This window comes from Cibotium barometz, chromosome 44 (genome assembly GCF_041138505.1).
Source record: "Cibotium barometz isolate CiBa-2024 chromosome 44, ASM4113850v1, whole genome shotgun sequence".
Taxonomy (NCBI): domain Eukaryota; kingdom Viridiplantae; phylum Streptophyta; class Polypodiopsida; order Cyatheales; family Cibotiaceae; genus Cibotium; species Cibotium barometz.
The window spans coordinates 38,435,742-38,458,800 of record NC_141089.1 but is presented as its reverse complement, the minus strand read 5'-3'; the positions used below and the strand labels follow the sequence as shown (position 1 = coordinate 38,458,800).

General features: G+C 43.4%; 1 protein-coding gene and 1 long non-coding RNA gene across 2 annotated transcripts; one reads left to right on the top strand and one right to left on the bottom strand.

The window, feature by feature from the left end:
• Nucleotides 1-1,795: 1,795 nt before the first annotated feature.
• On the top strand, nt 1,796-22,269 carry LOC147613257 (protein CYCLOPS-like). Its single transcript, XM_086782533.1, is given in 12 exon segments — nt 1,796-2,001; nt 2,004-2,167; nt 3,676-3,731; nt 10,322-10,453; nt 11,260-11,311; nt 11,422-11,480; nt 17,628-18,349; nt 19,606-19,655; nt 19,768-19,816; nt 20,871-20,928; nt 21,597-21,725; nt 21,904-22,269. Coding segments are annotated over 12 exon segments (1,761 nt in total). The 5' UTR covers nt 1,796-1,835; the 3' UTR covers nt 22,028-22,269.
• LOC147613258 (uncharacterized) lies at nt 2,656-12,301 on the bottom strand. The gene is made up of 3 exons (XR_015263386.1): nt 12,244-12,301; nt 12,087-12,139; nt 2,656-2,789 (listed from the first exon to the last, which is right to left on the bottom strand). It is a non-coding gene; the product is annotated as an uncharacterized LOC147613258 (long non-coding RNA).
• Nucleotides 22,270-23,059: the final 790 nt, after the last annotated feature.

The following is a 23,059-nucleotide window of genomic DNA, read 5'->3' as shown; positions in this document are numbered from 1 at the left end:
CAAGCAGTTTTTAACAAGTAGAGTGAGTATAGAAGAAACAAGAAGTAATATGTAGGAGAAGATGTAGAAAAGGCACCTCCTATGTGGCAATTTTCAACGAGTACATAAGTACTATGGAGAGAAGCGTGTAGGGTAGTGTTTAATTTATGAGGTTGCAAAGCCCTTCTAGTGACATTTTGACCTACTAAAGAAATATGAGAAAGACTCTAGTATTGCTCTTGAAGTGCTATAAAAAAATTACCCAAGGGTGAAAAAATTTGAACCCCGCACACAAAGGGCATATAGTTATTAATTGCTTCTTTAGATACATCGGCTTAAATAGATATTAATTTAAGGCTTTTTCAATGTTACAATATAAAAATATAGACAAGTACAAATAATAAAGATTAATCCAACTTGATGTTTAAGCTTTAGCATAATAATAAATGTTTAACAATACATATACCTAGATGAATCCAGGAACATGCCCAAATTCACCTTATAAGAAAGTGCAACTTATAACCTCATCCGCCACAAGACAATAAACCATTAACTCCATCATGCATCGTATGGCCTAGATACTACGACATCCCCATGTTCACAGTTTCCAAACATGCACACATGTATGCAACGCGCCATTGGCAAAAGAGACACAAACACAGACACATACACAAAGCCTTCATAAGAAGAGAGGGGAAGAACCTTGTGGAGGAGAAGGTATTTGGTGGGGTTCTGAATAAGGATGTGCACACAGAGGCATCCTGTTCTATTTAAGAAATCAACATAGAACACAACTTTGTAATTGATGATGATGACAACAAAATATGCTTGGTGGGGTCAATGGTGTGGTTTCAAAGATGCTTAACTGCATAGCATTTTATAGGGGAATCAAAAAAAAAAACTCTGCAGGGGCATATATTTTTATAAACTCAGTAGGGGAATCAAAAGAGGGGCGCATGGCGACAGGCGTAGAGCCGTCGGATGCGGAAAGGAGGTGCCCTCGAGGCTGCCCGCTTAGATTTTGAAAGCGGTTCCCACGCTTCTCATCTCTGTCTCCTTTGGCAGCCGGCGACTGCATTTTACGATCTCCACTCTCTCAATTCTCCTCATTGCCTAACCGCAGCTTGGATTCTGCCGGATTTGCTTAATTTAACCTGGGTTCTGCCGGACTCGCACGACGTGAGCTCTGCCGAAATCGCTTAATGTTCTGGCTTCTGCCGGAATTGGCACAATGGGGGAATCTGTGGGAACTGCTTAATCACAGCTTGGGTTCAACCAGAGCTGCTCACTCACAACTTAAGTTGTGCCGGAATTGGCTTGGGTTCTGCCGGACTCGCTTAATCTAGACTTGAATTCGCTTAATCACCTGTGTTCTGCCGTAATTCGTTTGACCTCGATGTGGTTTCTCTAAATTTATGCTTGATCACGCTTGAATTACTCCGGCGTTGGCATAATTTTAGCTTGGGATGCTTGAGTTCTGCCAGGATTGCTGACAAGTTAGCCACTGCCGTGATTGCTTAATTGAAACGTGGGTTCTGCGGGAATTGCTTCTTGATTTTGCCGGAATCGCTGAGCTTCTTTGCTATGGTTCTGCCGGATCCTTTTCAACTCAGGCTCTGCCGTAATCAATCAACTCACAGCCAGCTTGATTCTTAAAGTTTATAGAAGTCCAAATGTGCTTTGAAGCCATTTCTAGCTGGATTTGATCAAATACAGCCGGACATCAAATAATTGCTTGAATGCTCAAAGCCAGCTTGATTCTTAAACTTAGTAGAAGCCCAAATGTCGATTTTTCCACCTTTTTCTAGCTGGATTTGATCAATTACATAACCTACCAAGGAGAATTTCATCACAAAATGTCAGAAAGGAGGATCACAAGGAGCATATCCAGTGAATATCAGAACAGGCTTGTTGCACAGGCTCAGCTTTCCCATCCCCAACACAATGGATATTATAATCATAACAATAACTACACTAGGGGCTTGAGTGGGCTCCTTAATGAGGCAGAGACCGCCATGAAGGATCCCATAACATTGCTATCAGAAACACCAGTGAGGAGATGTTTATCAAATCATTAGTTGAGGGCATGCCCGCCCCCAACATGGAAGGCATCGGCTTTGCAAACTTGCCACTGACTATGAGAGCAGACAGTGAAGAGCTCTTCCATAGCTGGATGTCTCATGGAGAGGTAAGCTCCCCCTTTCTTTCAAATTGCATTTGATAAAGTTGAAGCTGAAATGCTTGGAATCAAAATTTCGAAGAAAACAATTTTTTTCTTGCATTTTCTTGCTTTGGTTATGATGAAGCATCATAGTCATTTTCAAGTTAGTGAGCATACTCTATTGTTTTGGCTCATCTGCCTGTGCTAAGTTCATATATTCAAATTATATAAGCCCACATCTTCTTGTGGTGCAGTGAGGCAGATCTTGTAAAAGTGCCGTCTTGACTTACGGTCCCCTTGCAGACTAAACAAGGATGGCTTGTCATGAAATCAGATGGATAGCATCAAGTGGCTCTTGACGTTAGTTTATTTATAAAAAGCATCCCAATTTCCATGATGGTCATACATCAGATATGGATATGAAATTTTAAACACCTACACATACATCTTTATGTCATAACATCTAATGATACAAAGCTTCATAGTTTGCCTAATTTACCATGGGAATATTCTTTGTTAAAAGATTCAGGAGATTGTCATGGACTTGGGTTGGGTGAACATAAATCTCAGCAATTCAATCAGTACCGCTTCCCTCTCTGCATGCATGCCAGCTTCTGACAGCTCAGATTCTTCAGAAATTTTTCTGCATCTGTTGACATGGCAGCAACAAGTTTTTGCAACAATCACTCGCCATCACTGTTATAATCTATCATCAAACCCTTTTCAAGACCATAACATAGGGGAATGGTCATGAGATGATCATTCCACGGGGCTTTGGGGGGGGAGGGGGGGGGGACGCGGTGTGGGGGGTGGGGGGGTCTTCCATGACCAATTTCTCTCTCTCTCTCTCTCTCTATATATATATACCTAGATGAATCCAGGAATATGCCCAAATTCACCTTTTAGGAACGTGCATGTTATATACTCATGGTAGTCAACCCACAAGACTATATAACTATCAACTCCATTATGCATAGTATGGACTAGATACTATGACATCCCCACTAACGTCAACTATTGCCAACCCTTTCTTTTTGTTACACGACCATTCATGAAAGCCTTTGTGATACTTCTGATACTCATGCATAAGATTTAACAATAATATAATCTCTATTGATAAGGTTCTGCAACCTTAGAATTGGTATATTATGGATGAAAAGTACTAGATTAGGATGATATAGGTTTCAAGCATTAGAGTAGAAAGAATAGTTTCATTTATAAAAGGCTTTTGTGCCAATGACGGCGATAGCTAAAGTGGTAGAGGTGTTTGTCTAGGACTAGGAGGTAAACCTCAGATGGTTCCTCGGCAGCATCGCCTACGGGCGGATAAAAAAGTGCCTACGGGATGAAAAATGGTAACTATGGGAGGATCTTGGGCCTAAGGCCAGTCAGAAAAAAAAAAAGGCTTTTACAGAGAGCAGCCTTCTTTCTCCCACCTACCCCCTAGCGCGCGCACACACACCACACACAAACCATTTGTGTACTGCTTTTCAATGCACAATGTGATCCATACTTTTTTTGTTTGCCATTTTCAGGGTCAAAGTGCAGGCCATTCTCAAGGTCCTCACCGTTCTCGACAGTCTTCTCGCAGGTTTCTCTCTCTCTCTCTCTCTCTCTCTCGCTACACACACACACACACACACACACACACACACACACATATAGGTTTAAAAGTTCCAAGGGACAACAGTTCCTATACCCATGCTACAAAGATTCAATATTTGTTACAAATGTAGGGGTCAAAAACCTGAGAGAACATGAAAATATAAATTCCTTTGGATTACTTGCATCATGCATAATGCAGCTGTTATGAATGATGGTTAGGGTCAAATCACGCTAGTAGTGGAATTTTTCCTCAGCTAATAGAAACACTTTGAATGAGATTTTAGATGCCAATGAGTTATGTAAAGCATATGTTTATGAGCTCCATGTGAGATTTTTTGGTAGCCTCAATGACTGTCATACCTTAGTCTATACTCCATCATGTATGAGTATCAAAGCCATTTGTTTGGATAAGCAGCATTGCACCATTTGAACCTGGAGAGCGAGCTTAGAGTCCATCCCCATTGAGTGGGTATTGGGCAGCCCTTTGTTATCTCGGCTTCCACAAAAGCAGCAGACAATTTGCATCCTGACCGCCATCAAGCCTCCAACTGCTGGGCAGCCCTTCCTAAACAGATGATGTGTTTATTGTCGTAGCCAGATAAGGTAAAACCCTGTGTGAAAGGATTATTAAAGCCCCGCTAAACTTTCCACATTATATGGAAGTCATGTAGAGAAGGTGAGGGGTATACCTTTGCACCCTCTACACCTGATAGTTTCTGCTTCTAAGCGTCTTTGGAGGAGATAGCAGCTGCTTAAAGGGACAATGGGCTAAATTTTCCAACCCCCATTTGATGGTAATGGGCTCTTAAGAATGATATAGACTCTTTTTACTTTTTCTATACCTGCTATACATCCAATGGAGGTCACTTGTGGGGGTTACACACAATTCCTTTGCCCAAGTGTAGCAAGTCAGGTTGCCCAGGTACACTAAGACGATATGGTGGTTCATTCTGGGACAGTATGTCCACGGGAGTCATGAACAGTAGGATGGAACAATAGCCCAACACACAACAGGCTTACTTTATCAACACTTAATTAACTGGACAGCAAGAAACAATGCACCAGAATACGGTACTCCACTTGTATTAATACAAACCAGCAATTACAAACACCACTCACTGCACCGTACACACTCGGTCACAGTGAGGGATAACACACGACACAGTAGAGCCTAGGATCTGATCTCCCTCTTGAATCGGGATAGAGTGACCTTGTAACACCAGAGAGTGGAATCTTCACGTTGGAGTGTCCACTGGACTGTCCACTTGGGAGCATCTTGGACAACACTGTAACACTGTAACATTGCAACACCGTATCACTGCAACACCATAACATCGCGGGCTTCCTCCTTGGTGGCTACACCGTGGAAGCCCGCAACATGTAAGGAGAGGCGCTGGATCACAGTCTTTGTTTATACATCTCCTGCCCTGAAGCTGGTGCTGCTGATTATAGGACATGTTCATCAAAAACATTGCTGGGCAACCTGCCTGTGGTGAGATCACTTGGGACAACCACTAAGACTGATCCCATCCCTTAGGCAGATCATCCCCTCGTCTTCTGCAGTGCCTGAGTCTCACTTGATACATGGAGTTCACCTCTCCAAGAACTCAGAAGAGTTAGGCCCACCAGTGTCTCCACAGCCCACACAGGATTTCAGAAGACCTGCACCTGTGGGAAGGGAGGGGTGAGGGGAACTTGGCAGACTGAACCTTCATCACAACCGCGCACCCCCCCCCCCCCCCCCCCCCCCCCCCCCCCCCCCCCCAAAAGCACCTGGGCACATCCCAACCCCCCATCTTCTGATGACATTCCAAGTTTGTCTCTCTGTGGTGGGCTGCCCCGTAGAGACCGCTCGTTCTGGTGAGGAAGGTTCTTGGGCTCCAATTGCAAGCCAAGTGCGTACTGCAAGGCTTCTATTAGTCCACTCTTATTGGTAGCCTTTCTCCACACTTGGAGCTTGGGACCCTTCCTCACCTGCAATGATGGAGGTATCATTTGGCACTGCAAGCCCTGGGGTGCACCCCCACATATGTTACCTCCCTTTGAGAGCGACCAGCCATGGAGGGAGCACCCCCCAACTTTGGCACTTTTCTGAGAGAGAGATGTAATCTGCAATTAAGCACCTGTAATTCTTGCTATTCTCGAGGGGAAAAAAAAGGATTGCAGCCTCTACACAAGCCTTGTCTTGCAACAATGCATGTAAGAGTTAACCCATGCTAAGTCAAGAGAAGGCTCTTAGATCCAAGCTATTATTTTAATTTATTTTATTTTGCAGAAAGGAGACTTCTATTAAGTATGAATAGACCATACAAAATCACAGCTGGAAGCCGGAACAAAGGTGATCTCAATCAATATAGGGCACAAAGGTGCCAAGAGAGTCCTGTGGGGGTCGATGAGAAAAAGATCCCTTGATCCCACTCCCTCATGGAAACAGTGCTATTTGCTTGCGCAGATCTGGATCGTATATGAGCCCATGTGGCCATAAGAGTGTGAATATTGCCTCTGTGCATCTGGCCCTCCAAGTCTGCCAAGCTATGATACTAGCAATGAGCTCCCAAGTAGTATCAATCCTCTGCAGAGGTAAGCTATGCCGTGTATGAGGAATATCCAGTAGCATGCAGCATTGGGCCGCACCGGTGTCCAGATCCCTGCCCTCAAAAAATATTTGTGAAACTAGACTGGTGAGCCAAGCAATAGCACCTTAATTAACATAAATGGTGTATCTCCTCAATCTGCACATAAGCTGAGCTATAGAGAGCCCCAAATCCTCAAAGCAGCTCTACACTCCCATATGCAATGTTGCATTGTCTTAAAATGCTACCAAGCATCTTGGGCAAGCGGGGTCTGCTCCAAAAAAAGCCCGCCACTGATTAATGGGGAGGCCACCATGTAAGAATAACTAAAAGAAGTGGGAGATCTGAATCCTCTTGTATGAGTGCCAAAGTCTATGCCAAAATCTCTTTTGAATCAATGGGGTTATGTCATAACTCTCCCAGTGCGGCCTAAGTGTAGGAGTCCTCTGAATCTGTCCAAGTAAAAAAAAGCCTGGCATCACGGACAATGTAGCTGAAAAAAGGCTGACTCATCATAGCATTGATTGCATCAATCTACTCCCACCCACCTGGATCCAAATGAAGATATCTGATAGGACATCCACCATATCAGGAAAAAAAGGTCTCATGTTGCTCTAGGCTTTGATAATGGCAGGTACAAGTGGAGAGGAAGGTGCCCTATACTCTGCCACGGTAAAGATGAAACGTGAACTAAGCATCCAATCTCCACCACCACAAGGTGTACAACCGGAAATGTGAAACGTAAAGAAATTCTTCCAAGGCTTAGTGCTTGGAAGGAATCCTCTAACCGCTAACTTGCAAAGCAATGCTCTACACTATATCCAGATCTATAATATTCAGCTCCCCTTTTTGTCTAGGGCGTATAACGGTCTCCCAAGAAACTCTAGCCCGAGTGTCTAGTGTACCATCCAAACCTAACTAGAGAAAGTTGCGGACCAATCTCCGCAATAGGCCAATGCATCTAGGACAGAAGGACCAACATGAGGCAATGAACCAAGCTGAGGCAAGCAGTACTTGGTTAACCACTAAGGCTTTGAGGCTAGATCCAATCTCCTAGAACTCCAATGAAGAGGTTTCTTCTTATGTTCATAAGTACTGGTGCAAACTCTTGTGCATGCGATATATCAACCCCAACTTGACACCTCAAATATCTGGCAGTACAGCCTCTGTCAATCCAAGTAGACCCGAGCTTTGCACCCCAATTGACTCTTTGTGAGTCACTAATCCAAAAACCACAAACTTATGCCAATTAATGAAAGCCCCCTGCAGCTAGGCAACACTCCTCCAATGCAATCCGAAAGGAACATAAACATATGTGTGAGGCCTTGAGGAACATAGCAGTATCATCAACAAGCTCAGAGTCCAAAAGCTTGTCCTCACTGCACAAGGACAGACTCAACCCACCAGAAACTACAACAATGGAGCAGAATATGTACACGAGGAGTAGAGCCATGGTATCTTGGATCTCTAATACATAAAACCACTAGGCAATGATCATATTTGGAAGTGCTAGATGCTATGAGTGTATGTCCTCCCCTGTCAAGAACCCAATCTTCAGCATAGAAGTGATCTAAGCGTGCATAGATGCAACCTGCATCTCTCCTCCTATTAGACCAAGAAAAGAGGAGAGAGGATGGCCTCCTATGAATATCATCCTCAAGCCAACAATATATGCCATGTATAGAGAGAATAAACCTCTCCCAAGAGGCCCTCTCAAGTGGGTGCATCTGACTGCATCATACCCACTTGTCCTCCTCTTTTGTCAACTTGTTGCTCAACCATATTAAAGTCACCCCCAATGATTCAATGATCAGCATGAGGAAGCAAATCAGTCAGGGCCTTCCAGGAGGAAATCCTCTCCCCTCTATGATTAGGTGCATACATGTTCAAAATAAGAATGTGTCTCCATCCTGCATAATGATGATCCACGGTGCTCTAGCACGCAAAATGACACCATGGCCAATGATGCAAGGCAAGATAGGGGCTAACGCTGAAATACATATGCCACCTTTGGTCCCTACAAGTCCCGACCAAAAGGTGTGACCGGATAATAACTTGCTAGATCTACCACATTGGCTTGCATTGAGTTTTTGCTCATGCAAGAGTAAAATGTCTATGGGACCTTTCTCACTACAGAGCGAAGCTGGTTCTTGATAATCTGTTTCCAACGACGCGGAAAACCACATATTGTGGTCAATGAAGAGGGATCCCCTTTCGAGTTGGGAACGTTTTTGGTGTTAAGTGAGGGAGGGAGAAGGGGAGCGTAATGTGTCATCATCATTACAATCCGACTACAATGCATAGTGTGATGTATCATCATCATTACATTCCAGCTGAAATGCATCCTTGTCACCATGACAACCCAACTGCAAAGCATCCTCATCTGTGCAAAATCACCATCACGTGTAGCCAGGGATGCAAAGGGGTTAGTGTGTTCCACAGAGCGCGGATGCAGGATGGAAGTCTGCGGACGCCTGCCATTCCTAACCATCACCCATCGCTGTGTAATATGCCAACATGCACGAGCGGCTGTAGGGGGAGACATCTGATGAGCATGTCCACACCGCCTCCTAAAGAAGCCTTTGGAATTGGGACAATCTCTAGCAAGATGACCCTGCTGGTGGCAAATACAACACTATCTGCTTTACTAGAAATGTCCATCATCTGTCGAAAATCTGAGCCATCTAGTCTCTCTAACAAGATGAAACCATCAGTGATGGAAGGGTCACAAACAAGAACAAAAACTCGGGATACTCCATCAAGAGGTGGCACTGACCGCCTACGGAAGCAGACGAAGGTAGCCTTGGATGGACAGATACTTCCACGACCTGACCAAATGCAACGCCTATGGAATTCCAAAAAAACCTGGAAGAGCAAGAAATCTGAGAGAAATCAGAGTAAGGTGCTGCTCTTGTAACACATGATCAAAGTCCAACCAGTACTTGAAGAGTAATAATTTCCACAAGCCAAGGGGAAATGGATTGCTGGCAAGTGCCTAAGATGTGGCTTTTGGGGAGTTGAAGTCAACTTGGTAGAACCCTTGTCCAAGTAAGTGTGCATCAAGAAAGTGCACAGTCAGTTCCGAAGGGAGGGCTGCCAGAAGCTAATCTTTAACTTGCAAACTGACAGGGTGAGAGCCATAGACTCTCCCAATGAGAGTAGTCTTCATTTCATTGTTGCTGTCACTTTGGAGGATGAGAAGCTTGTATTGTGAAAAATTGGTAGTTCTCACGGCTTGAGGGAGTGGAGAAGGATTGGCTTGGGCAGAAGCCATAATGCCAATCAAGGGATGGGCAGCCCACTTGAACACAATGAGGATATGCTGGCCCACGCAACAAAGCGGGAAGGGCAAGAGCAAGGGCTGGAAGGCAGAAGCGCACAGATAATAAGTAGAGAGGGTGGGGATGAAGGGCGGGCTGGATGGTGGGCAGCAGGATGACAAATAGGGCAAGGTGAAAGGCGGACAGAAAGAGAAGCACGTAACAATCAGGGGATGGAGGAGGAGATGTGCCTAGAGAGTGTGAATGGCAGGCAGAAAGGCTGGAAGGAGGAGGTGTGCAGCAGTACGGGGATCAGGGGTGTGGTGAATGCGGGCAGGAGGGCTGAAAGGAGGAGGCACACAGGTGCGCAGGCAGGGAGGGCGGAGTGTGCACACAGGGAGGGCAGAGTGTGCACAGAAGTATAGGGAGCCTCTTTTCGAGGGATCGGTCGAATACCAGTGATAACTTCTATTGATCTCCATTTATCAAAGTAAATGTTTGTACCTTTGTCTAGGCCAAGGTTATTGTGCAAAAAAGGCATGAAGCTCAAGAAGTCGTGGGTGGGGTGTTTGTTACGCAGACAAGTGTGGTGAGTTATCAAAAATTCGTGTCTCCAGACCTTATTGTCCATCATCTCCTATCAGCATAAACAGTAAAAAGAGATCTTTTTAAGGGGAAATTGGTGTCACATTTTTTATAGGATATGCAATGCACTGATACACTGGATGTAATACTTCTTGCAGGATGTCCAATGAACTATCATCTCTTTTATCTCAACAGACCAATCAAGGTTTCAGTAGAGTTGACAGCTTTGATCAATTTCTACAAACAAACATTTTTTTCTCAGAGGATGCAATTGGGGAAGCTAAAGCCAGGTTTGTCTTGCAAAACATCTCTCAAAAGCTTCCCACCACATGCAATAAGTGCACCAAAATAAGTTTTCAAATGCTTGCTGTGAAGACAATTACTTGTCTTTTCCATGAAAATGATTGTGAAGTGGCAGCCTTTAATGCCCTTGTTTGAGGCAGCTGCCGTGGAACTTTGTATCTGGTTTTCTCACTCTCTCTCTCTATATATACATGTATATTTGTGTGTGCGCGTGCGTGTGTGTATCATCTAGCAAAGACTGATAGGATTTCATAGTCGTTTCATAATCTCCAGTGGAGACTCAATGAGCTCAAATAGGATCCTTTGCTCTAGCCTCTAGTGGGTATGCTTTACTCTGATTGGGCTGAGAGAGAGAGAGAGAGAGAGAGATTAAACATCTACTAAAGCCCCAATGGGCCTATGAGACCCCAAGGGCTTTGGGGACATTGGCTGTGATGAAAAGACTAGATGATGCAGGTGATCGTGTGTGGGACAAGTCAAGTGCAGGCTAATGTTGGATGGTGTGCATAAGATTCACAAATAAGAGGATCGGTGATGGGTGTGGATGACTTATTGTTCTCGAAGAGGTGCTAGGCCTTCGAGCTATTTGCACTCAAAAAAAGATGATAACTCATGAGAGAGAGGATCATAAACGTCTCTGAAAGGCCAAGATGACCTACGAAACCAAGTACATTACATGAAGATTATGAAGGTCTTAAGCCAAATCTATGGCCTCACAAAAGAGAGAGAGAGAGAGAGAGAGAGAGAGAGAGAGAAAATGCTATTACATAGTTTATTTGATATGTTGTCTCAGAGACAAGGAGGGAGAGAAAGGAGCATACATAGTTGAGCAGTCTCCACTAAAGGTATCATATATGTTTGTGGAGTTTCAACTTGCTAAAAATCACATTCATGCATGTAAACGAATGCCAGCTTATTTTCCATGTCTAAATTCATGCTCTTTGGTGTCTTGCAGTCTATTTCTTGGTTTTCACAGGCTCGCCCAATGACTAGGAGTCGTTCTTCAGAGCTGCGGTTTGTACTTTTGGTGATGAAGTTAAATGAGTTAAATTAATTTGCCCAGTATGTGTTATGTACTTGAGGCTAACTTGGAGGTTAGATTGTCAACCTAAGGGTTAGGTTGACCAATCTCTGAGTTAGGGGACCCAAAGATTAGTAAAAGCACATTGATTATAAGGGCTAAGGGCTAAGGCTTATAAGTTAATAGTCCCAAAAGAAAAAGCTATAACTCATCACATAACCCTCATTTATATAGCTTATAAGTGAGGGTTATGTGATGAGTTATAGCTTTTATTGGAAAAATCTGTAACTCATCACATGACCCTCACTTATATAGATCTTTCCAGTAAAAGCTATACTTAAGGATTATTAACTTATTAGTCACTTTATTAACTTATAAGCCCCTTATAATCAACCTGCTTTTACTGATCTTTTGGATCCCCTAACCCACAAATTAATCAGCCTAACCCACAGATTAACAATCTAAACTCCAGGTTAGCCTCAAACACAGTTAATTTGCACTGCTTGTTAACCAAGCTTTTTATAATTAAAAAACCCTCATACCCACGTTGAACTAAGAAAAAGTTGTAAATAATGGCAAAAAGTAAATAATCCCATTACCCTTGATAGCCTCCATACAATTGACTCGTCACTCTCCAAGTGTGCAAGATGCCCTGCACCATCAAAGACCAGTTAGCATTGTGTTTGGAGATGCGTACAGGGCCAAAGGATATTGTGTTGCTTATGACACATATCATAAGAGGACTAGATTCCTTACCTTGGTAGTGTCTTGAATTGCTCATTCAAGACCCTGGATGTTGTATAAGGAAATCTGACCCTACATGCAATACATGAAACATTTCATACCACAATGTCAGCAATACATGAAACATTACATACCACAATGTCAGCAAGGAATATGCGTGACAAGGAAAGAAATTGTGGGAGTAAAGAAAAAGGTAGTAAGAAAAGGAGATGGGAGAGAAAATAGATTCCTGAAAACAAGTCACTTGACCTGAACTGAATTTAAAGTCAGGAAGGACGGTGAGTCATTACCACTAGAACTGATATGCGGAAGGATCATGAGTCCTTGCAAAAGGAAGACATGAGGAAGCATCATGCTAACATTATGTCTGAGAAACATTGCTTGTGACAATGCCTATGTATGGTCAACGATTTCCATCTCAAAGCAAGCCTCACCCTGTAGAAGGTTTTGACAATAGCTGCAATGGATAACTATTGATATTTTGGTATTTTCCTCTGTATATATCCATCTAGAACTAGGCATGTAGTCACTAACAAGTGCATACCTGCATGAGAGCACTTGAATGACTAGGTGCCTGCGGAAGGAGTGATCCACAGGTGCCCCATGATTTGAAGGGAGCTGGAGAGATGGGGGAAGAGGCTATCACCCTGTAGAGGGCGCTAACAATAGCTGAAACAGATAGCGGCTAACAATGGCTGAAACAGATAGCGATCTTGGTGTTTCGTTGTTTGCCTCTGTATATATCCATCTAGAACTAGGCATGTAGTCAGTGACAAGTGCATACGTGCACGAGACAAAATCTCTTTTGAATCAATGGGGTGATGTCATAACCCTCCTTGTGCGGCCTGAGTGTAGGAGTCTTCTGAATCTGTCCAAGTAGAAGGAGCCTGGCATTATGGACAGTGTAGCTGAAAAAAGGTTGACTCTTCATAGGATTGGCTGCATCAGTCCACGCATACTCACCAGGATCCTAATGAAGATATCTGATAGGACATCCACCATACAGCCATAAGCACCAAGACCCATGGGTCACATTATTAGGGGAGGGTCAAGATGCTAGTACTTCCCTGAGCGACAAACTACCTTCACGGGATGAAGGGTAGTGCCTGGAATAATCTCACAAGGCTACTTATTGAAAAACATAACAATGTAACTGCCATTCCCAGTGATCCAGATACACTAACTAGTGCCCAGTGTTTTATGAGATCAAGATGAGATTCCACTGCCTATTCACAGAGGGGTTTGGGCCATTATCTCGGGTTATGGAGCCAGGAGTATCCAGATCGGCATTGTCTCAGACTCTTCCTGTTGGATATCCGGTGACACAAAGAGTTACTATTAACTATTCAAAGATCCTCGACCCCAACACCCATCTCAGTCTACCATCACCAGTTTTTCCCACCCACACGAGGAGGGATGAGGCCACCACAGTAGCTACAAGGGGTCCACTTGGGAGAGCCAGACAGCCTCTCCTCCTGGACCTTGAGCACCCCAAGCTCACCAGCCCCAAATTGATGAGATGCTCGCCCACCACCGAGCATCTGTAGCTGCTACCTCATCCCAGCTTCTCCTCAGCTCTACAATCTAGGGGCCCTCTTCACCCCCTCACTGATGCTGATGCTGGACTTTGTATCCACGATGATGAGGATGGTGATCCTCCATGATGAGGATGATGATGATGATCCATACATATCTACATTTACCTAAGGATTAGTGTTAGTTCTTTTTGTTATGTTGTCTTTTTTTCCATGATCAGATTCCATCGACACATTGTACACCTTTTGTCTCATAGACCCATTGGGTCTTTTGCAAGACGTTGATGTGTCTTCTTCTTCTACTAACTGCAAAGAGGGCTGTCCTTCTTGGACTATCGCCGTTGACTACCGATGTCACCCTATGGTTCCTGCACCATCCGGGGGTGCGATGGCACGGCACGGGGAGGGGGGGTGTGCCTCACATTCCGAGGGGGGTTGTGTGACGCCATGGCCCACGCCGGGGGGGGGGGGGGGGCACGGCCCAGGGTGGTTTCCTTGTCACGGACTTGCTTCTGTTGCTCCTCTGAGAGGAGGTTTCTTATGAGTGCTGATTTCTCCTAGCGAAGAAAACCGAGCTTTCCCTTTTGACCTTCTCATGCCATCACTTGAGGATCTTCCTCCTCCGCACTTTCCAAAGTAGCAATTTCTACCATGTTTTTCTACAGTGCCTTACCTAAGAAAGTTGACGCTTTCGACAGTCGGGGTACTATAGTTTGGACTTCCTCTTGATGCTTCAGCCACAACGGGCACTCAGTTTTCCTGTGACCTGGGATTTTACAATAGTAACACTGCAGATTATGTTGTACACCTCCTGATATTCAAAAATTCTGCCATGGACCCCACCCAATCCGGTAGCCACAAATTCTATGGGGCTTAAACCGCATTTTTCTTCCTGGTTTTGGAATTATAGTAACAGTCTTCTGTGGAATGACTATTAATTACACAAATGGCCTAGTGTTTCTTCTTGGCCGCATGTTCCTCCTTTGTATGACCATGCTTTGAACAATTCATATTGTAAGCGCTTTGAATAACATGGTATGCTTAACTAATATTTCCGATTATTTTCAATGGTTATTTTACATGTAAAATAGATGAATAAAGAGTTAACTTCAAATAAACTCAATGCTGAAATTAATTACAGCACATGTGCATGAGATAACAACACATATTGGGAGTAAAGTTGAGAGAAATATGATGGAACCAGATTGAGGGTTGAAGATGGGCGACCCCCCCCCCCCCCCAAATGGGAATATATTTCTACTCAGCCCAAGTACCTTTGGGCTGAGCTCAGTTACAATCAACCTAAGGGTGAAGAAGAAGTAATCTTCACACTCACACACCATGCAAAAGTCTATGGTAATGAACACACAAAAACTAGCAAGTTTGCAAGTGCATTTTCTTACAATACATAGGTGAGATGAGAAGCCCGAATGGAAGGGAGTAATCAGCCTTCTATGGCTGTAACTTTGTACTTGATCCAAAGATAAAGGAAAAAGAGACAGAATAAAGCTGAAATTGGACTTGTAAGAGAGCTGAAAACTCATTTACAGACTTGCTGTAATTATGGACAGCATGAAGAAGGGTGGAAGATGGAGTAGTTACATCATGTGGAAGCGTTGATGGAGGGGTAAGAGTTGTGCCCAAGTGGTGTGAGTTGCTTTGGGGTGAGTAGGAAGTGATTTTCAACAAGGGAGTTGTCTGTAAAATGAGAGGGAAAGGGCCGGGGAGGGTGTTCGGGCACGGACCCACGGGGGCTGGGGGGCGTGAGGACACGGCTCTGGGGGGGGTGTTCGGTTTGAAGGAAAAGAGACCTTCAAAGCTTAAGAGGGAAAGTAAAGCGGGCCGGGGGGTGTTCGGTTTGAAGGAAAAGAGACCTTCAAAGCTTAAGAGGGAAAGTAAAGCTAAAAAAGACAAGTGTCCAGCCACATGTTAAAAAGTGGGACAAGTGGAGGGACACTTGGAAACTCAAGTAGACACTTGTCCATTCTTCTAGAACACTTGGAAACTCAAGGGACACTTGCCCATTCTTCTAGAACTTTCTGTGAGGTGTCAATTGCCCAAAATAGAAACCTCTAAATTTAGCAAGCATAGTTAGGATACAAAAATTACTAAATATAGTCAGTGATTCCTAAATTTTAGGGATTTCCTATTTTTTAAGGTTAGCCTTTTTAGGGCAAAACCGACATCCCTATTTTTTAGGGCCCGATCCTAGATTTTAGGGACCCCCCAATATGGGAGTCAAATGAAAGCTCTTTCCGTCCACATTCACAAAACAGTAATGGTTTTTCAATCTAATACATCTAACTCATGTAAAATGAAAATCAAGCAATCACTCTAACATAGACTTTAATTGGTGTCCTGCCATCTTATCAATTGTAACTGTCTGTTCTCGCAGATCTATCCCACACTCTAAGGCATCAATCCTTTCTGTGTGTGAGCTTGACCCTAGTATGCTTGAATTCCGGCCATAGACGCCCAATCAAGTCATATAGGTGGAAGTGTGCACTATCCATTTTCTAGTCCACTGCGTGGACCCACCATGACCTATGGCCACTCACCAATAGCCAACTCCTATGCATGAATCTATCCAAATTAATGGATTTTCTTGCTTATTCAAAAATATCTAAATTCTAAGGAAAACATGAAAAACATAGAAGAAAGTATAATTATTACAAAGGATACAAAGAATTCTTTCTTTCATTTTGCGTTGAGTCATGACACATATGCCAGACATCTGGGCAAAATCGCGCTGCTGGAGTTCCTAGACTTGGCAAACACCTCCAATAGCTTATCCTAAATCCAATCTCCTATCTTCCTGCTGGAATGCTTCTTCTTTGACTTCTTCTCATCCTCTGAAACTTTGGACTCTTAACTGTCAGATATGGCTCTTGGTTTAAAGGACTATAAGTCAACTATGGGCTCATCGCAAGGGGAAGCACATCCCATTCTTGGACTTGTGGCCTAGCAAGGACTACTCCATACAATGACACCTAAGGGGTGTGTCCTGACAGTATGGAACACAAGGGTTTAGTGCAGGGGAGCCATGTCTTTAGACACCTCTACACCTCGCAGCTCCAGGGTGAACCTTAAGAGGGTTGGGCGGTGAGCTAGATGCCCTCAACAAGAAAGCTGAAAACAGGTGGTTTCTTAGGTTTGGAATCTTATGCTGGTGATGCAGACCTAATGGTAGAGAGCTTTCGAGGAATGATTTATGCCGTGGGAAGTGATTTTTTTAGTTCTTGCTTTTCTACCTACGTTGCAGGATCTCCAACGCAGGAATTGGAATTGTGTGAGAGAGATTTGGGTGGAAGGAGAAGAGCCAGTGTGCCTCGGACTAGTAGCCAGCACAGCACGGAGGTACCCATATCCGCATTGCGCGCTGGGAGACAATGGGATTCCGAAGCCTGCTGCATGACCAGGGGAAGTGAGGAAGATAAGACACTGAACTAGCCTTTATAGACCTATTCCACTCATCCAACGGGATACTACCCAAGTGATCCTCCCTATCATCACAGGTGTGATTCGCCTCCAACAGGCATTATACTAAAAGAATTTGTAGCTTTCCATAAGTGAGGGGCAAGGGGCCTCTCAAACACTTACCCAAAAACCTGCATTCCAATTGCTGTCAAACAGATGTCTAATGCAATGTTAGATTTGTGGTGGTAGTGCTTTTATAAATGCTAGTAAAATTGAAGTCTTTAAGCGAGAGCGTCAAAATTTGCCACCCAAAAACCTATAGAATAAATCTTATCACCTAGTGCCAGTTGTTGTCGTTGTTTTTAATAGATCTGATTGATTTCATATATACTCGTGGAATGGAGACTCTTCATTCGTTTCTCAGTTTTCTTTGTTTTGTTGCAGCCGACGATATGCTGCAATGCAGGGACGATCGCCACCACCAACAGATCACATGCATGAGGTGAAACAGACCTCTGCAATGATGGAAGACACCTCGATTAGCTTAGGAAATGGGAGATTCAACCAACCAACATTCTTTCCACAGGTTAATCAAGCTTCTCTGCCTCCTTTCCACAGTCCTCTTCTTGGAGGGGGGGAGTCTGTCTCCAACTTTGTCACCTTGTTGAAGGGCACCTTGGAGCGGAAAAAAATGGGGAAAGGACACCTTCAGCAGCAACAGCAGCAGCAGCAGCAACAGCGGCAGCGACGGCAGCAGCAACAGCAATGGGTATCGGAATCTTGTCCTCCCCAGAGGTTTTATGAAGATTTGCAAAATAGAATGGAAGGTTTACAGAGCCAGGTTTCTAGTCCTTTGCAATTGGAAGGACAGGGACCAATGCAGCATGAAGATTATGGGCAGGTGCAGACGACAGGCCAAATTCATTCTGAAGGGCAACCACCGCAAACAGATGGCATAGTCAGTGGCAATAACCAGAGTCAGCCAGGCCTTCTGTCACACGTGCCTTCACCAAGCGAGTCATCTGCAGGAGCGCCTGTTTTGTCTGCTGGGGAAGATCCTTGCAACTCTGGACAAACCGCTTCCCTTAAACGATCTGCACAGCATAACATGGATGCTGATCAGCAGCCTAAACGACAAAATAGCATCGGCACCCATCCTAACACAGGTAAGCGTAGAAAGTCTCTCTTCTGTATCTTGAAAAGCAAACAGCACACTGAGGCATGTTCCATGTTAAAACAATAACAGTCAGTTGATGTAATCGAAGGGCCACAAAACTCCCTCTGCCTCAGGATATATCAGTCGGGGGGGGGGGGGGGGGCGCGATAAAAGATGAATAAAATTCTTGCTATGTTTCTTCCTCCTAGCCCTTCTCTCATTCTCAAAATCCATGTTTGTTGGTGGGAGTTTGGTATCACTCATACATCTGAACTTCACACAAAGCACCAAATTGATGCATAATATATATATATACATATATATATATTACTTGTATCATTTATATTACGTATTATTATTTATATTATTTATAATATATATATATCATCTATACAGGAGAGAGCGCTTCTATGTGTGAGAGAGTGTAAGAAGAGAGAGGGAGTGTGTGCATGTGTGTGTGTGTGAGAGAGAGAGAGAGCAGGTGTGTATATGTGTGTGCATGTGAGAGAGAGAGAGAGAGAGTTTCAATATTTGAGAGTGTGTGTACGTGATAGAGAGAGGGAGAGAGGGTCATGTGCATGTGCATGTGTGTGTGTGAGAGAGAGAGAGAGATGATTATAGAGAGGGAATAGTTCTTTTTTGGAACCTTGGTCGACCGCAGCAATGCGTGGGTGCAATACTAGTATACATATTAGTCTCACAGTATGTGACCTCCACACTAGATCGAGTGAAGTACCTATGTTAGAAGCTTGCTCTCGAGTATAGTCCAGCTTCCACTCTCCAGTGTTTTTGCTGTCGCATGCCCATTATTACTTTGCACTTCGTTTGGACTTTATAGGGCCATCTCCTAGTATTCAAGTCTCAAGAAGCATTCTAAGCTTTAAAAATCATCCGATAGAGCTGCCCCATGCAAATAAGGATAATTGCCTCGAGTTGTCTCCTTTTCCACCTTTGAAATGTAAAATAATGATAGAAAGACATCCACGAATAACTTGCTGAAAAATTTACCGACAGTAAATCACTGTTTTGTTGTCATTGGTGGATGCCTGGGTGGATAATATAGTGCAGAAGCCACCGGCAGATGCGGCCAAGGTATAACCTGCCTAACGGTAATACGTATTAGTCAAACAGACAAAAGTAGCCATGAAGTCCAAGTCCTCTTTGGCAATGCTTCTAGTAAGGTGGTTACTGTGGGCCAATCAACCTAACTGTCTCTAAATAGTTGTAGCCTTTACTTTTTTCTGAGCATATTTGCATTGTTCATAGGGAATGGGGAGACTATCAAAGATGGTGTTCAAATAGGAGATCTCTCTAAGGTGATGTGTACTAAAAATCAACTGTTTATATATAAACAGTTGGAAAACACTGCATTTTTCTAAACTGGTTTTCTTAGCCAACACGTAAAGCTTCTTTGTTTTCTTCATGCAGAATCCACATCTCACGCGAGTAGGTTCAATTACATCATCAGGTGGTTCAGGTATGAGCTACCATTTCTCATCTAGTCTTTTGCATAAGAAACAAATTCCTCAAACAGTGTTTTCAAAGCACAATGAAATGGATGGGTGCACCGTGAGTCTTTTGCTTCATTGTGTGTAAAAATCGAGATAGGTGTAAATATTAGGAAAAGTAATGAGCAGAAACGATGCACGTTCGTCCTTTTACAACATTTGAGGAGTGATTCATTACCAGATTTAATGATTTGTTCCCATTCCCCTGTATGCATTTCAAATCCACACACCGAGCTACATATGTAACGGTCAAGCAAACCAGACTTAAAAATGACAAAGACAAAGAGATTTCCCCCTTTTTTTTTTTGTAACCCGACAAGACTTGTTGATTCACTGATGCAAACTGTTGTTGTTGGTTTTCAAGTGAGCATTCTAGCTGCCTTTGTTCTAGTTCTGCCACCCTTGCCAGCCTTGTTCTGTATCTAATGCTATCAAAGATGAAACTAACGAGGAAAAAATTGCAGCAACAAATCACCTGTTCAATTTCAAATAAGGCTACCAAATCTTTAAACGTGGCACCAGGCAAGCTACCCTAGTGAATTACCCAACTCTAGCCTTATTTTTGAAATGTCAATGTTCCACCCTCCTATTGTAATGCCCAGGCAGATTTAGCTCTTTATGGAAGGTTGCCAAGACCAGCGCAATCTAAAGGCTCCCACCCATCCAAACAGCAGTTATCCAGTTTCTCTCACACCCTACCTTCTTCTAGTAAACAGCCTCCGTCTTAACAGGTCCAGCAGTAGAACAGGTTTCAGCCATTTTGGACATTGAAAAGGGTGCTTCAGCCGTTCCAGCTTCTGTTTCCCTTGCACCAATCTCTCCTTCTCTAGTTTACTCTCATATTCTCTTACATCTCCATGTTCCCTCTTTTTCTCCCCCCTCCGTCCCCTTATTTTTCTTCTACCTTGCTGGTGTAGCTTCTCTCCGTTTCAGCCCCCTCAAATCTGCTGTTTCTGATTCTGTTTGTGTTTGTGTTTCCCTTTTTCCCCATAACTGAATCATGGATGTGTCCCTCTCACTCAGGTTTTGTATTAGATAAGGAGGACCCAACCAAGAAACGCAGAGTGGAACGGCAACGGAAGTAAGTTCTGTTTTTTAACTGTTTTCTTCCCTTTGCAATGTCTCTGTCTTGACAAAAGCACCAAATTCCATCAAGAAATTGATGCTTTATTATATTTACCTAGATGAATCCAGGAACATGCCCAAATTCACCTTTTAGGAACGTGCATGTTATATACTCATGGTACTGATGCTTTATTATTTTGTACAAGAAATAATGCTTTATTATTTTGTACAAGAAATAATGTCATAGGAAAACAGAAGGGTAAATGATGTTAGCTAAAGTTTGTACCAAAATGTCTTGAGCTAATCTTCATTCTCACCATTCATGGCCTCACCTTTAAAAAAGACGATCAATTACAGCCCTTTAAGTGCTCAAATAGGTTAGTATGAATCTTCTAAAACCAGTTGTGTGAGTGAATTTTTTGAACGCAAACTAAAGTTTATCACACATGAATTTTGCGGACAAGGTCAAATACATAGAGCAGTACATTTAGCCAGTTTCTGGTGAATCTTCCTGGTTTTAATGAGGGGTGGGTTCCTTGCAAGTTACATACATCAACAGCAAAGATAGTAAATTAAACAATTCGCTCCTATATGTGCATGTATGCCTCCACATGCACCATATGTAAAGGTTAATACTTTACTCCTATATATACTCAAATTTGAGTCATTATTGTTGGGCTCTAGAATGGCAGAGGCGAAGGGAAGGAGTGCTGTACCAACTATGCCTTCTGATCTTCAAGCTACTTTGAAGCGGTGTGACGCTTTGGAAAAGGAGGTTCGGTCACTAAAGCTCAACCTATCCTTCATGAACAGGTGAAGAAAACATCCCTTTTTTTTTTTTTTTTGGGTATGTAGGTATATATGAACGTGTGCATGTATGCATGCGTGTGTGTACAGAGGGAGGGAGGGAGGGAGGGAGGGAGAGGTTGATTAAATGATGTTTTGATTATAGTTCTTATTTTCTCTATGTTGTGTTTTGGAACCTTTTCAGAAAAGATTCTGAGCAAACAAAGCAGATAGAAGAGCTGCAAAAGCAAAACGAAGACCTACAAGAGGAGAAAGAAAAGCTTTTGGAGGAAATCGAGCAGCTTACCTCAGGAGCTCACTTAGCTTGATTCCTTGTAGTGATTTTTTTTTAAATTTTTGTAGTGAGTTATATAATAGTTGTCGGGGTTCAAACTTACACCACCTGCTGGGCAGCATGGTACAACCCTTTGGGCTCACTGATCGTAACTGAAACTGCATGCAGTCCATGTATGCTGTTATAGACAGTTGAACTTGGCTTTGTTGTTAAGATTTTGATCTGAATGTTTGTTCCGAAGCTCACTATAATTCCAAGTTCTGACTTCTCCCCTCACTGTCCTGATCCTATGCTTACAACATAAAACAGCATCCTTCGCATCATCCATGCCACCAAGTTCTTCTGGTCTCACATTTTGGGGGGGAGAGAGAGAGAGAGAGAGAGAGAGAGACGCAGAGAGAGTTTATTAACATCTTTGAAAGACCCAAAAGGGCCTATGAGACCAAAAGTAGTACATTGTGAGTAGCTTTACGCGTATGAAACATGAACAGAAAAACTAGCTACCCAAAAAATAGGACCCACGTACTACATGAGTCCTGTGCATACAATTAAATCAACCCAACCAATCATGTGGTATCATCATCAAGAGCCAAATAGATGGTGTCACTGTCAACCTACTGCCAGAGCTGCTCTGTGGTGCTGAAGTATGTCCTTGATCTTGAGCTGGCAAGAAGAGAGTCCAGATCTCAAGGGTCCTCCAGGGCATCTAACCGTCGAAAGAATCTGTGCTCTCTCTCTCGTGACACCACCTGTGCCGGTGGACAATACATGTCTGGCACGCAGTGTTGTGGACAGTGGAGTGGGTAAATCAAGTGTTCCTTGCCACACCGTGGTGCACAGTTTCTTGGTGGTTCTTTCACAGTCATGCATGAGGAAACTGAAGATGTAGATTCACAATTCTCTTTGGTTTGGGGTTCATGACTCGATTCACTTTCTGCACGGTATATTATTGTTTTATCCAAGCACAAAAGAGGTTCGGATATTGTTGATCTTAATATGCATAGCAGATCATTGCTCATTGTGAATTGCCTTTGCCCGGGGGTGCATGTGTAATCATTGCTTTGCA